The sequence below is a fragment of the Puntigrus tetrazona genome, chromosome 15 (assembly GCF_018831695.1).
Source record: "Puntigrus tetrazona isolate hp1 chromosome 15, ASM1883169v1, whole genome shotgun sequence".
Lineage (NCBI taxonomy): Eukaryota > Metazoa > Chordata > Actinopteri > Cypriniformes > Cyprinidae > Puntigrus > Puntigrus tetrazona.
The window spans coordinates 16,010,410-16,026,128 of record NC_056713.1 but is presented as its reverse complement, the minus strand read 5'-3'; the positions used below and the strand labels follow the sequence as shown (position 1 = coordinate 16,026,128).

Sequence of the window (15,719 nt, the reverse complement as noted above, 5' to 3'; positions counted from 1 at the left end):
ATACACACACACACACACACACACACACACACACATATATGTATACACACAAACACACACAAACACACACACACACAATAACCAATGTACCATAAATAACGGCCACACTTAAAATACCACCATTTATTTGGCTCAATGATGGCCACTTTTATTTATTTATTTTAAATGGCACACAATGAAAATGGGATGAATAAAACGGCTAGTGTGCAATTCCAAACCAAGAAAAAAAATTAAACATTCATTTCTAAAAAAAAAAAAAAAAAAAAAAAAAAAAAAAAAAAAAAAAATCACCTTCATTTCCGTAATAGTTTTCCTCTTTAATCTATCCTAGGGATTTAGTGTCAGTACCGTATATGGCCAACAACTTCCTTTAATTCGTGCACATGATTTGCACAAGCAATCTTAAAAGATTAATATTTTAAACCGCCCATAATAATAAACCATGACCATGGTTAAAAACAAAAAATTCTATTAAAAAAAAAAAACATTATTCCTGGTTGCATACATAATTACATACATTCACAGTTCCTACCGCACAATAAAGAACATGCAGGCCAATGGATAAAAAGAAAAATATATAATTAAATTATAAATATATAATTAAAAACTAAATGTTATTAAATTTAATTAAGCTCAATTAAATTAAACTTAATTAAAATTTAATAATAATAATAATTATAATAATTCAATTCAATTCAGTGAAGACACATTGGCAATCTTCTTCCTCAAAGAATGAAAACAGCAGGTCACTAAAAACAATTTTGTTCTGAACTGAATGATCCGCTTGGCTCACAAAAAGCAGTTAGAAAGCATGTATTAATTCCTAAGCCCCATCATCCAAAAACGCCTAAATATAGATGCATAAAGAGGATTATGGGTAATTCCGAGTAGAAAAATAATACACACAAATAAACGCTGCTAAACCTGACATCTCCCACCAGCATCACAGACACGTCTGAATGCGTCAAATCAATATCACACCATAAAATGGGTCAAATGTCAAATGCAGTATTCTTTTTCCAAATGATTTTTCCAAAGACTTTAAAAATGGCACCAGACTGAAAACAACAGAAATGTTGCACTGAAATCACCTGCCATTACCAAAACAGTAGAGTGTTGGTGGTTGCAGGACGTTACTATGTCGTTACTAAGTAACTCTGATTGGCTTTTACCAAGTTGCTAAGCACTTGCTAGGTAGATGCTAACAAAAGAGCCCCAAGTTATGATATGACTCTTGTTCAATTTAAGACAGTTTATTATTTTTTTTCAGGGATGTCCAGTATTTCAATTGTTCATGGCATGACTTATCCTTATCCATATAAACACGGCTGTGTTTTTGGCATTCATGTGGTTGTAGCAGTTGAACAGATTGCCATGACATCATCAGGGCCAATAAGCAACTGGTAGCATACATCTTAACAGGAGGGATTCAGAGCAGCGTTAGGGAGGCAAATTGTGAAAAGCGTTAAAATTATCTCATCATTAAGCTCATTTTCAAAAGCCTTGTTTTATCCCCTCCCGCTGATCTGAGATGACAGCACGACTCCACCACTTAGTACCAAAGTAAATCACTTTTTCTTGAAGGGAGAGTTGAATTTGTATTGTGCATTTCTCACAGCGTTTCAACTGTCTGAACCTTGAACGTCTCGCTGTAAAAATCACAGAGTTATGTCAGGCACGGAAACATTTTTATGAAGAAAATCAAAGTAACAATTCCCTTTAAAATGATCCAGGCAAAGCCTTGCACGCCACATTTATTTTAATGCTGTAAAGACTCTCGCTAATTGGTTAAAGTGGGGTAAAATGGCATAGTTACAGTGGCTGCCTTTAATGATCTTCATCAGGTTAAACGGGCTTATCCGATGCTGAAATATGGCCATGATAACAATATCTCAGGCTAAGATCTGCCATGCAATGGCTGCAATTACGAAAATTAGCCAACAGCTTTTTTTAGCATTTCCTGAGCCAAGCCAAGCTGAACCACTGCCCAAAAACAAGACAGATAGACGGCAAAAAACAGCTATTCCTTGGAGTGCCTTGACTTTGGTGCTCCGGAATCATATAATTTATTCATACTGTAAGTATTTGCTGCAAACATCTGCTCCCTTAAGGCACCAACTGTAGTTCAAAATCCCACTGACTGCTAAATATCTATTCCACAGAGGCAAAGGGCAAAGAACACGGGGAGGCCGGCTTCCCGATGTGAGAGAGTGAAGGAAAGGCAGTGGGTGGAAGTGAGCGGATTGAAAAATGGAAGCGGAAGAGGTAGGGAGTAGCTGAACAACGTCTTTTCATAACAGTCCCTCCAGGGTAAATCCCATTCGTAAGCAAGGTGCCAAATCACATACAAAGTGGTCTGACCTGGACTGGAACAGATGTCATGTAATCCATTAACAGAACTCTTCAAAGAAAAGATGTTTTATTCATAGAGTGATTGGTAGCACCTTTCGATATGTGACTACACATCTGAAAATAAAATGTCACTAGAGGTAAAATTCAGGTCATCTGGAAGTAAAAATGTGGCTGTATAACAAGGACTATGCAAAAATGACCTTTACTAACTCATGTGGATTCAATGTAACACATTACTACTAGTGCTTAGAGCTTTATGGGTTTGTTAGATCATTTCTACTGAATAGACCAGCTGTATAGTGGAAGGGGTGTGATGTACAGTATTCTCACTACAGTGTTGGTATTTACATAAAAGGTATTTTTAGCCCTCAAAGTAGCTGCCTGAGGGTTACAGCCAGATATGCCGGAAGTCTAAAAGAAAACACTGCCATCCTGACTAATTTCCACTTTAAATAAAATGTTTATTTCTACTCAAAAAGTTCCATTGATGTTAACTGTAATGTAAAAATCATTGTGGGTCAATAATGTGTTGGCCTCCACAAAGAATACAGCATTTGCATATATACAAAATTCACAAAATTGAATATTTATTTTAAGCATGGATGACAAAGAGCTAAAATGTCAGATGCATATAAATCTCTATTCAAAAAACACTGAATAACCAAGACCTGAAAATGAAAATTCAGTCATCATTTACCTACATTCACGTCATTACAAACCTGTATTCTTTATTCATTTCAATCTTTTTCTTCCGACAAACATAAAAATGAATGAAAAAGTCAATGAGGTCTAAAACAATAGAATTTATTGTTTTAAATGAATTATACTTTTAACATTGTTCTACGTTTTTCACCAATGGAAGTATAACCTAATAAACTGCAGACAGGGAAAGATTAAATCTGACAAGAGCATGCATTGTAGGTCACCTTGTAGGAAATGCTGGCACTAAATAGCGTACCCATAGATAAGTTCATCAAAGCAATTTAAGAATGCTGTAAACATGAGCCCTAAATGACTGCAACAGCACTGGAGTGGAGAAAGCAAAGTCCTCTTAATGTGAATCCAAGTAAATGAAGAACATTGCAGTGAACAGATTACTATGTGCCACACAGCGTCCAGAGAACAGAATGTAATCACAGACATAATCTGTATTCCTGAGGGATGGCAAGTGTTTAAGAGCCCTGATCTGTTGCTGATGCCATCTAAAAATGCATGTACATGTCTGTTTCTTTCAATCGACTGGAAATGACCGTCTTCTGCCAGAGGGAAAACACTGATTGGTTGGGTGGCCTCTGGCTGAGTCTGTGGGGGTTTTGTACATGCTCTAAGCGGGTACACACATAGAGTCACTGTCTGTCATTGTGCATTATGTCTGTGATGGCACCGACTGGAAAAAAGGAGAATGTTTTAACATACAGTGTTTTTACAAGACCACAAGGTATTTGAACTTTGTTTACCAGCGAGGTGTTAAGAGATATTTCATCTAAAAATGAAAAACCTGTCACTATTTACTTGCATAATTCTGTTTGAATCTGAATCTGCTTGACATTCTTACATCTATGGAGCACAAAAGAAGATATTTTTGAGGAATGTTCATAATCAAGCATTTCGGTGACAAATATTAAAGCTGTGACAGATGAGTGCATGAAGTGTTCCATACTTCATTCTTTCGGTTATTTAAGTGCATTATCCGGAACCCATCATCCATCATTTTTATTTTTTTGTGAAAACTATTTATACTACAAAACATTTCAGGTCATCATCAAGGTAGTTTGTAATAATTTGGTGTTCAGCAAACTGAAGACAAAGATTATCCACCTTTTTCCTGACGTACAAATAGGCGCAGCCATTTGTATATTATAGTCTATAGCTTCTCATCCAATCCAGCTATTTATCTAGCTGTACAAAACAGTTTGCTTTGCTGCTTGATATAGAAAACTGGTGTGTCTCATGTTAATTTATGTTATGTTATTTATTTTACTTCCACGTTGAAGAAAAAGGTGGATAGAATACTCAAGATGTGCAACTATAGTTATTGAATGGGGGAAAATGCAATGCTCAATATGGCTGCCTTCTGAATGAAAAAGTCAATGTCTAATATGTAAGAAGCTTTTTTTAACATTATTTGTGCAAAATAAACATTTATGATACAGTTGTTAGATTTCATTGGTGACTTTAAATATGAAATGTAATCATAAGAGGCACTGCAGAGATGGCCACTGAGCGACATAACTTGCCTTTGTTCACATAAAGGACTTTGTGAACACTCAAACACTGCAGCACGATATGACTAACAGTCCTGTTTGGAGGCTTACTGTGGTTATGTTTATAGACAACTTTGTTATGAAAGAGACTGACAGCCACATTATATAAACAGTGACTCACAACCGAATTTTAAGAGTGATTTCAGTTGATGTGCGCTGTATGAATGGAAGCAAAGTCAACAACTAGCTGTACGCTCTGTCATTGACGCATATATACCACACTTTGTGATTTACTCCCTACTGCCAATCACTAGCGTTAGAGCTGTCAGCCTCTCTCACATGAAAAACTGGAAAAAAGGGGGAGGTCCTGAGAGTATTCAGCAGCATCTTTTACAAGAAATTAATATTTTTTATTCAGCAAGAGTGAAGAGAAAAATATACTAACGTATAGTATACTAAAGTATGCTAAAAATATAATTTTCTTATTTCAAATGATACTATTTTTTTGTTTTTACTGTATGTTGGTTTCAAATAAATGCAGCTTTGATAAGCAGACACTTCTTTCAAAAACATTTTTTTTTTTTATCTTACTGACCCCAAACTTTTGGACAGCACTGTATATAATGGATCACAGTTTTTTCACTACATGCCGGTTGCTGCTGGTATAGTGCTTTGTGAGCTATATTGGCTTGCACAGACCACACAGGGGCTTGTGGGAGAAAATGACACTCCTGACACGTGCCCTTTGTGTTGGGATACGTAAATGGAAAAACTCTCAATTATTACTGAGGAGGGATCTCTTTTCAGTGGAGCACAACTTACAGCTTAAACAGGAGACGAACACACATTTCTCTCGCAGACATACACACTGTTACAAGACACCAAGACAGGCTTCATATAGAGTAATTCTAACTAAAACTAGTCATATTAGACCATTGCACACCATGCTCTACTGGGGTTAAAAGCTTTGTATTGAGTTTGAAATGACAGACAGAATCTCTTCGCTCCAATGATTCCACAGATTGAGTCTGGAATCATGAAATATGGATGTGCTTTGCATCATCCCTTGTCTCTTAGCTTAGAGTTTATAGTGTCATACGAGGGCGAGACCTGGACAATGAAACTATCAACTGTGGCAGGGTGGGACAAAGGTCAAATTTTTATGTAGGAGTAAAGATAGCATATCCTGTTTCATTTAAAAGTGACAGGAAACTACATTAGCTGTATTCATTGAGAATCGACACCATAGTGCATTCTAGTCCGGGTATCTCTCTCTCTCTCTCTCTCTCTCTCTCTCAGACAGCTGAACTGGCTGTTTCTGTGGACAGGGTCAGGCCTCCCGCTGCGGACAGTCAAGACTGAGCCGAAATCGCTGACAGCACAGTACAAGCAGCTGAGAGCCAGAGAACAACAGGAAAACAGCGCAATAGCTTAGTCTTCTTTTGTGGAATTAAATGGAAATAAACATCTCTTCTCTCTTATGGCACATATGATAGTAGGCATTGTTCCAACTGCACTCTGATTGCACATGGCATGTATCTCTCCATCTGCTTGACTCACACTAAGCTGTGCATCCTAAAAAAAGTTTAAAAACAAGGTTATACACCTATCCTGAGCACAGTACCATGGAATGTTAATTGGTTAGATTTTAAACAGATAGGGATGATTATCACATGCAATTATCAACATGATGATTGCAAGGCACATGAATACCATAGCATACCATATATATATTTGGTAGTCATTTGTGAAAACTTTATTTTAAAGTGTATATATATATATATATATATATATATATATATATATATATATATATATATATATATATATATATATATATATATATATATATATATATATATATATATATACACTTTAAAATAAAGTTTTCACAAATGACTACCAAACTTACTTCCATACAGATTCCTTACAAACTGATGCCCTGTTTCCCTAGTGCTGTGTGACGCTCCTCCTTTCATTATCGACATGCATCTGTACTGATAAGCCTCTAACTTTATCTTGGTTTCTCTGACAACCATCTCTCCTGCTCTTTCAGCAACATGAACACGGTCAAAATCTGTGTCACTGATTTTAAACACAAAGTCTTCTCCTTTCGTTTGCATCTCATCTTACAGCTTGATTCTCTGTCGAGCAATTGTGTCTCAACCCTTTTCTCCCACAGGGACCTTTACAGAGTACACATCTGAAAACAGTAATGCTCAAAGGCAAAACTTCCTCTGAAGGAAAGCAAACATTAATAAATGCTTCTTCAGGGGTATTGGATTAGTATAATTAAAGAAAAAAACCCCACTGATTTAAAAGACAGACCTCTATGTTTTCCATTAACGTTTTCCATGTTTATGAGCCACTGAAACTATTTGGAGAGAAAACAAAAAAAAAACTAGAGGATGTTCATTAGCATTTCACTCACAGTGGCAAATGAAACGGTAAGTACAACATGAAAGATCACACATTCCCATGACACACACAGATCCACAGCTGCTGTTCTTGCTACATATTCCACTAACATAAAAAGTTACACAGACCTGCAATGCTTTGATTAAAGTCATTTTCTAAAGCAGAGCATCCTCATGGAGTCTTGGCCTCACTCACTGCATTAGGCAATGAGGATAATACCATTTGTTGGCAGTCTGGAGACAGCTCTTTCAACATAAATAACGTCACAATTCCCCTGATGCTGAGCGCATGTCCTTTAATTAAATGCAGGGAAGCAGTATCCCAGACAAATATATAGTACTTTTTTGCTTAAAAGGCTGATCGTTACTTACTTATACTTGATTCTATTGAAGCAAATGTGAGCAAACCCCAATCAAAAGACCCTTAAACAAAAGGACTCAATTTCAAGAACATCGTTAAATAGTAAAATCGGTAATATAACGTTTCCATCTTACTTTTATTTTTTATTACTGAATAAGGTCTGGTAATCTGATATGTTGTGAACAGAGCAAATGCTGATTCAAAATACACTTTTAAAATGGCTGGACATATGAGCAGATCTTTAGCCGACCTTTTAATGACCTGAAGTTTCTTAATAAGCCTGTGTTCTCATATTGACACTACATTATCTATGTAGACAATGATAGACATGTTACATTGACCTGAGTGACAAATAAAGAACACAAGGAAAGAGTTTGCGATTAACTTTTGAATTCCTGACCCCATACTGGACCATGACCCTTGACTAATCGAGACAGAATCCTCTCAGAAAAGTTTCTTGGAAACTATGACTCAACATGTGACCTGATTAAATACCAATCATAGTTAACTTACTGTTTTTAAAAATTAAGGTTCCAAAAATTGTTTTTAGCAGCAATGCAGCAGAAAAAACATTCTGGTTTTCTCAAAAAACCTTTTTAAATGTGAATAACTTTTTAATCATTTACAATAATTCCATAAAAGGAACCTTTTGTACAATGGAAATGGTCCACAAACGGTAAAGGAATGGAATACCAATAAAGAACCTTTATGTTTATGAGTGTATTATGCTTTGAAAGCAATCTGCATACTTAAACATTAAGGACCTAAATGGTTTTGTACACAACAATAAACATGATGGATCACTTTAGTCTGATTCACAAAAGAATCAGTGATTTAGACTCTTGAGTCATTTCCCTTAAATGGCTCTAATGGTTTTGAATCAATCGGATCAAGTATGAAATGACTCCGAATCAGAACCAAAAACAGCCAACGTTTGCACGTTTGAAACACAGCATTTTTGGGAAGGCAGCATGAACCTTCCCTTAATACTGTTCATGGAAATCTGTCCCAAAAGGTTTCGCCACATCAAAACTGTTCGCCTAAACAGTCAGGTCAAATAACATACCCGTTACAAACTAAAATGTGACATCTAAAACATTAGCTGTGGGATCTGAGCTGTAATAAAGTCTTCACATCACAGCCAGATGGTTTGGCGACGGGATAACTCACCTTGGTGGTGTCATCATGTGACCGCTGGTAGCGTTTCCAGCGGCATCCGTAGATCCCGGTTAGACATGACAAACACAGCTGTCTCTCATAGACCTGTAACGGTTGGTGCTTCACCATGCTCCTTCAATCCAGACTCCAACCCGCTTCACTATCATCCCACTGATCGCCAAAGACCCTGTAGAAAGACACAAAACAGAGCACTGCATAAAACAAACAGCAGATTAGCATTAGCACCATGTGACACTTCAGACAGCTGACACGTCCATAAATCTTATGAGTGGAGCAGTGGAGAAACAAGAGTCAATTTCCAACATTGTCATTGCCCAATGCCATTCCGGATCCTCTCAATATAACGGATTCATAATTTCCAAAAACAAACAAATGAATTAAAATGATCGAAAGATGTTTATATTGTTACAAAAGATTTCTATTCCAAATAGATAATGTGATTTTAACGTTTTAAATCAAATAATACTGAAAAAAAAACATGGTTTCCACAATCGGAGTAAGCAGTATAACTGTTAATAATAAACAACACTGATAATAATAATCAGTTTTTCTTGAGGAGTAAATATTATAATGATTTGTCATACTGAATGATCATGTGATACTGAAAACCAGAATAATGGCTGAAAATGTAGCTTTTCCATCAAAGGAATATTACATTTTAAAAACAATCAAATAGAAAGCAGTATTTGAAATTATTATCATTTCAACATTAATGGTTCTTACTCCATTTTAAATATAAAAATGCGGACTGGGTTTGGCATAAGAGGCTTTTTTCTATCCATGGATCCCATCAACACCTGAAAACTGCTAGCGTCACAGCAGAAGACCCTCAACTGTTCTTGCGTTCATGTGTGCCAGTCACAGATCGGCACTATGCCTGTAGTAATCATTGCTGAATTGCCCAAGAGAATAAATTCACCTTCTTGCAGCCTCAGATGAGAGATTTTCCCCTGCTTATCAGTTTCTGTGAGCGAGGGACTAAGCTTCTGGAACCCTTATCAGGGAAGCCAGGGCGGCCCTGGCATCAGCCAAAACACGGTCATCTAATGAGACAGCTTTTCATTTGCACAAATCCAAGCACTGTGAAAAAAAAAAAAGCTGACAGAGAAGTGCTTTCAATGTTGTCCATTGTTGGATTTCTGCTACAAATCTGCTTTTTACATTTTTTATGTTTAAGAAATTATGGTTATAGTTATTAAGTGTTTAAAAAGTTTGTGATTAGTAGGTATTTATTTTTAAAGAATCAAATCATTGCTTTTATTCAGCAAGGAGGAGTTAAACTGACCTGTCTTTTTAAGTATATTTTAATGATCTCTGAAAGATCGTGTGATACTGAAAACTGGAGTAATAGCAGAAAATGTAACTTTGTATTACAGGAATAAGTTACATTTCAAAATGTACTAAAATACAAAACAGTAATTGTGCAATAATACATTACATTATAGCTACACAATAACTAAATACGACCCAAATCATTGGAGTGGTACACTTTCAGAAAGATTGAAAACTTGCAAAGGGATGATCTAGATTAAAATAAAGTTCAAGAAAACAAGCTGTGTTGAGAAAACACACAAGAAAATTATCCAAATTAATCTCCAGGCTGCCTCTCATGAGGACCCCTGCACTTATAAGCATGGTACATCATATCTCTGAATACCTCCTTTGCTTATCTGCTAAATGAATCATTGCAGAGTACACCCAAACAGTAATCAGGGACAGAAGAGAAACCACCAGCAGCAGCCTTTCATGTGCACTACGCTGGTGGGAGGCGTTTAGAGGACCCAACAGAGCAATGGGAGTTAGTTTACGTCACCAAGGTCTCATATGAATGCCCACTTCAAAAATAACCAAAAAGGCTCATGAAAAACATTAGGACAGTCTCTATAAGCTGAACATAACAGGCAACATCACAGGTCACATCGTCTAATTTCAACAATGATGAACTTGCAAAGACTGCAATGTTAGCATCCACTAATCGGATACAGAAAAAAAATTGCTGTTGGACTTATATGTGAAAAACTTGTTTGGCTCAGCTTTTACAAGCTAGACTAAATATGCTTTTCAAGGGGCGTGTTATAAGACATAAATGACTTCTTACATAACTAAAATGAGATTCAATGAGCTTGTGTTTCTTTAAATTAGCTGTCAGTGTTCGCTAATTGCAAAGGAAGCAATTGTTCTTACACTTCCATGAAGAGAAAAGAATCCATTTTGAAGAACTGCTTAATAATTAAGCATCTTCTGTATTTACTGCTGTGCGTGCGGCAGATCTAAAGGCACGTAATCTATAGACCAGGTGGCTTAATTATGTGTTAATTTGATCTGGTCATGCCAGACTTCTTAAACTTTTTACATTTTTAATGTTTGCATGCCAAGAACATCCACGTAAAAAGAATAAATCAATATATATTTATTAAGTGATATCCAGACATTAAGGTGTCACAGCAAATAAACACAAGCAGGAGGTTAAAATAATTAGGATTAGTCATTGTTGTTATGAACTAGTGATGAAATGTAGCCGTCGGCTGTTCCTTGGTTCAACAGAACTCTCAGAAAAGGAAAACATGTTATTACACAAGACAAAACTCTACAGTCCCTTTAAATATAACCACTTTTTGCTGGGTCACCAGTTTATTTAATTATCAGTTGTCGGGGAAAAGTAAACACGGTTAAGCACTTTCAGTGGAACTGTGCTAATATACCCTCAGAAAATGAGTCACACACTTGCATAAAGGTTCAAAGTCAGTTTCTGTCAAATCGACGTGAAACTCTTTCAAACACAGGGAGAGATTCACATCTAGCTGACTCTTGTACCATATTTTTGGAGCTCTGGGATGGGTGAGAGTCTAGGAACAATATTCTCTTTTTCTGCTGCTTCATTTCCTATTGCCTCGAAACGGTGACAAACAGCCTCCATTAAGGGAAACGGTTCAGCAGTTTGCATCTTAGATTAGTGTAGAAGGGAAAAGTTGGGTTAAAAAGGAACCTCCTATAGCAAAACAAAAAAAAAACCTCAGTATCATTGACAGTTTCGAGGTGTTATCACAGTAAAATCCAAACAAAATTCTGTGGGCAAAAAAAAAAAGTGGATTGTTAATAGCGCGTATGCATGATCCTCATATAGAAGTTATTTTCAAACCAAGCTGTTTTTTGTTGGTCAGTGTGGCAAATCTGTTTGACCAACTTGAACTGGTTGTGAAATCTGCTTGGGATTCTTCACCCTTATGTGAAATTCACATTTAGGTGGATTATTTGGGACTTTAACTGGATTTAGTTGAATAATGTCAAAATTGGCCGCACTGAATCAGCAGAAAAGGACTTGGTGAGTCAGTCTACTATTAGCATATTAACTAAACATGTTTACTACATACTAAGGTTAAACTACCGGTCACATTGAGCAAAAGACCGTTACAGCAACCTGGTGACAAACTAAACAAGCCCCCGAGGCATTTAAGATGTCATTGAACTATGGGACATTCAATGTAACCTCATGCAATCAAGGGCTACTCTAAATGATGCGCTAAAAATGACCGACATCGACCCTTGACAAGTAGGGAGACCTTATAAAAAAAATTATAAAATTTGCCTCTTTGTCTTACTTTACAGACATTTTGTTTTTATTCAGTTAAGATGTCAAAGCTGACTGATTTAAAGGCATTGCATTTTTCAACACAGACAAATTGCTTTTTTAAAGTGTTCCTTTACTCCACCCCAAAAATGTACATTTTGTCATTAACCCCAATGTTACTCCAATCCTTGTTGTTCCAAAGATATTTTGAAAGAAAATCGGAGGCTGGTGACTGACCCATTGACTGCGAAAGATTAAACACTGTCGAGGCCCAGAGAAGTATGAAAGACCATCTGCCGTTAGTGGTTCGATCTGAATTTTATAAAGCGATGAGAATACTTTTTGCATGCAAAGAAAATGAAAATAATGACTTTATTCGACAACTGGTTTCTTCTGTGTCTCTCCATGTCATCATAGCGCACTTTGTGCCCTGTTCTGATCGTTGGTCTTCATGGCATAGATGACAGTGGAACTCCTTATATGGGTATTTCTCCCAGAAGCACGTGCACACGCAGGCATGGACCAGAGACAGGGAGATCACGCTTCATTCGGCTGCACTGCTCTTGACACGGAAACAAGGCCAATGTTTCCAAACATCGCGTTTGATACTGAAAAATGGAGCGGTCCCAGCTATAAAAGACCACTGGTAAAACACGGTAAATGAAAAGGCACAACTTTTGTCAATATTTAGCTCCGCCCACAGAGCATGCTTCCAGGAGATTGGCTTTTTCCGGAGGGAATCGTAAAGCTGTATCTTTCTTATATAAATATGATCAAACTAAAAACTCAAGGAGATATCAAGGATGCAATACTATTCTATAAGTACTTAACATGCTTAGTCTTAACATGCGTTTGAGTGAAACCGTGTGTTATGCCCCCTTTAAGCATCTGTTATTCCACCCATCTGAACTGGAACAAATTGCTCCATAAAGAATATTTTGTATAATATCAATTAAATATTTAGTATAATATCCAAAACACCATTTGTACTGTTAATTACCAGAGAAAATAATATTTATTAGCATGAGGATTCAGCATGAAGACAATAACAAAAACAATTTTACAGCCAAGCTGGCATTTACCTAGACTAATTTAGTCTAAATCACGTTGTTTTTATTTTAATACTGAAGCACAGTGACTAGACGTTGCACCATGGACAATGTACTACATAGAGGGGTGGTGAATGTGATGATGAAGATTAGCAGGCCCTGCCATGACCTGATTCATATTAACAGCTTGTTTATGTCTGACTCCCTCCTAAATGGAAGCGTTCCAATGCTGTGTCAGCGGCCCCCCTCTACTCACTCTCTCCATAACTACTAAAAGATATTCCAGTGACCATCTGTTTGTGCAAAACTGCCAAATACCTTGCACAAGTCCTGAGCGAAATATACTCCCTTACAACGAGGGAGTGAATGTGACCTCACAGATTAGACAGACACTTTTTAAAACACTTCAGGCTGGAATTTACTAAGACCACAAACAGTTCGGACTTGACCTCTTCCACAGCACACCTAAATAAACACAGACAGAGTGTAAGTGGCGGAGGAGCGGCGGAGCTGCTGCGGCTGGTGGCGAAATAATATTTAGGGTGTTTCTTAGAATATTGTTGAAGAAACTTTTTGCCTATTAAGCAAACCGAAAAGGATGCATTGGCTCTTTTTGCACAATGAAAAACTTCTGTGGTTCTGCAACGCTTGCTACTTTTACGTTTTAAAAGTTTTATTCTATGTCACATTTTATAAAAATGCTACTTCTCAATGAATAGTCCATACATTCCAAGGGAAGTTTTTCCAAGTATAGTATAGCCACCAAACATGCACTAAAACCATGGCTGTTACCAGAGTTCAAAATGTAATAAGGTCTTGGGTAGTGTTAGGAATTGTGTTGTAATAACCCCAATAAATAAGCTGAAATTAGTTTCAATCTTTTGTAAATAAGACAAGATAAAGATATCGCTAACCCTAAAACAACAACTTCCCACTATATTAATTTTCCAAAGTTTCAAATCACATGCAAATGACAAGCCCACAGAAACGTATAAAAGGTGGATCTGGATGCGAAACTCTCAAGCCTCACTCTTCCAGCATCATATACATATACAAGGGGTTATTTTCATACCATCTATGAATGCTAAACATTATTGCAAACAGAATTATACATGCAGACAATCACAAAAGGAGTTTTAAAGAACAAATAAGTCAGAGAGAGAACAAACTGTAATCTTGAATATGAAAAAATTCAAGGTCTGGAGCTTGTTGACCTCATAGCCGTGAATAAGACAAAGAATTTTGCAATCAAAAAAGACACACAGAGATAAATCATTTGCAGTTTATTTAACCTGTGTAACCAGTTAAACCATTTTGAACAATAAAACAACCAGCATACCTGATGCCCAACATAAGGAAAATATATCACAATTATTGAAATACAGAAAGATATTTTGACCAGGATATACTGACTTTACATTTCCATTTTTACTCTACATTCTATATGTCTGTATTGCTATCAGACATTAAAAATATGCATTGCTGACGAGTATTTAAAACACTGAGAAGCACTTACTGTCAAAAGTAAACCTGACAACGTTATGTCCACTGACTACAAGAGCTTTTTATTTAAATATGCTTGGATGCTATATTATTTATGGAAAAACTGCTCAAGTGCATTCAGGTTTACTCTCGGTGACAGAATATTGACAAAAGCTCCGTGTTTGATTAATTTCAGAGATTGATCCATTTCGTCCAAGGATTCTAGAATGAAAAATATGCGTCAACTTCACAGATCCCAGCCTGCTCAGAATACTAATGAGTATGACAAAATGCTGATGTGGAAATCCATTATTTTAGAGGATCCAAAATGCAGACATAGCAATATTATGACTGTATTTATGCAGTGTTTTGTAGCCTTTATAAGGTAGGTCATGGCACAAACATTGCAATGGAAAATGTTTATGTGACAGCAAAATATGTTGCTTGTGAAGCTCTGGGCCATTAAGTGACACAAATGGCATAAATGCCCAAGTTGTTTATTTGTATATTATGTAAGTCATTACCTCAAGATATGAAATGAGCCTGAAGAGAATGGATGGGGATTGTAATCTACACTGGCGCAGAGCAAAGATGTCACCGCAATCGAATTGTATGGACAGAGAGGAGAGGCACAATTCTTCAAACTGTCAAAAAAAAACATTGGACCTCTCTTTCCGTAAGTCAGGTCCAACATTATTTCTATTCATAACTATTTTCGTTAAATAGCAGAATGAATTTAACTACGGCACTTTTCGATTCACATTCTTTAATTGTCACATTCTAATTTATTAAGTAGGTAAAAATTAACTGAATTATTATTGAACAAAAAAAAAATTATATACACACACACACACACACAGGTCCTGTGAATACTTAATTCCAACTTGTTAATCTCAGCACAGAGCATCAAATGTTATTTATCATTACTGTTAAAATGTACTAAACTGCACTATTATCACTTGACAACTTACCCATGCTACTTTTGCATATCAGTCTATCATTTCTTGTTCTTGTTTTTTTTAGTTGCTAAGCTATGGGCTTGTTGTAATGAAGCTAAAGTAAGTTTAAAATAACTTATTATAAAGTGTAAAATCACATGCCATTCTC

The 15,719-nt window shown here is 36.4% G+C and overlaps 1 protein-coding gene across 4 annotated transcripts in view; it reads right to left on the bottom strand.

Moving 5' to 3' along the window:
• Window positions 1–15,719, bottom strand: part of gdpd5b (glycerophosphodiester phosphodiesterase domain containing 5b) — a 38,397-nt gene that overhangs the window by 17,137 nt on the left and 5,541 nt on the right. For all 4 annotated transcript variants that reach the window (XR_006252631.1, XR_006252632.1, XM_043258435.1 and 1 more), the window contains exon 2: window positions 8,505–8,679. Coding sequence is in view for 2 of the 4 variants with exons in the window: in XM_043258435.1 (XP_043114370.1) it covers window positions 8,505–8,621 (117 nt within the window). In the remaining 2 variants the exon portion in view is untranslated. The remainder of the gene's footprint in view (window positions 1–8,504; window positions 8,680–15,719) is intronic.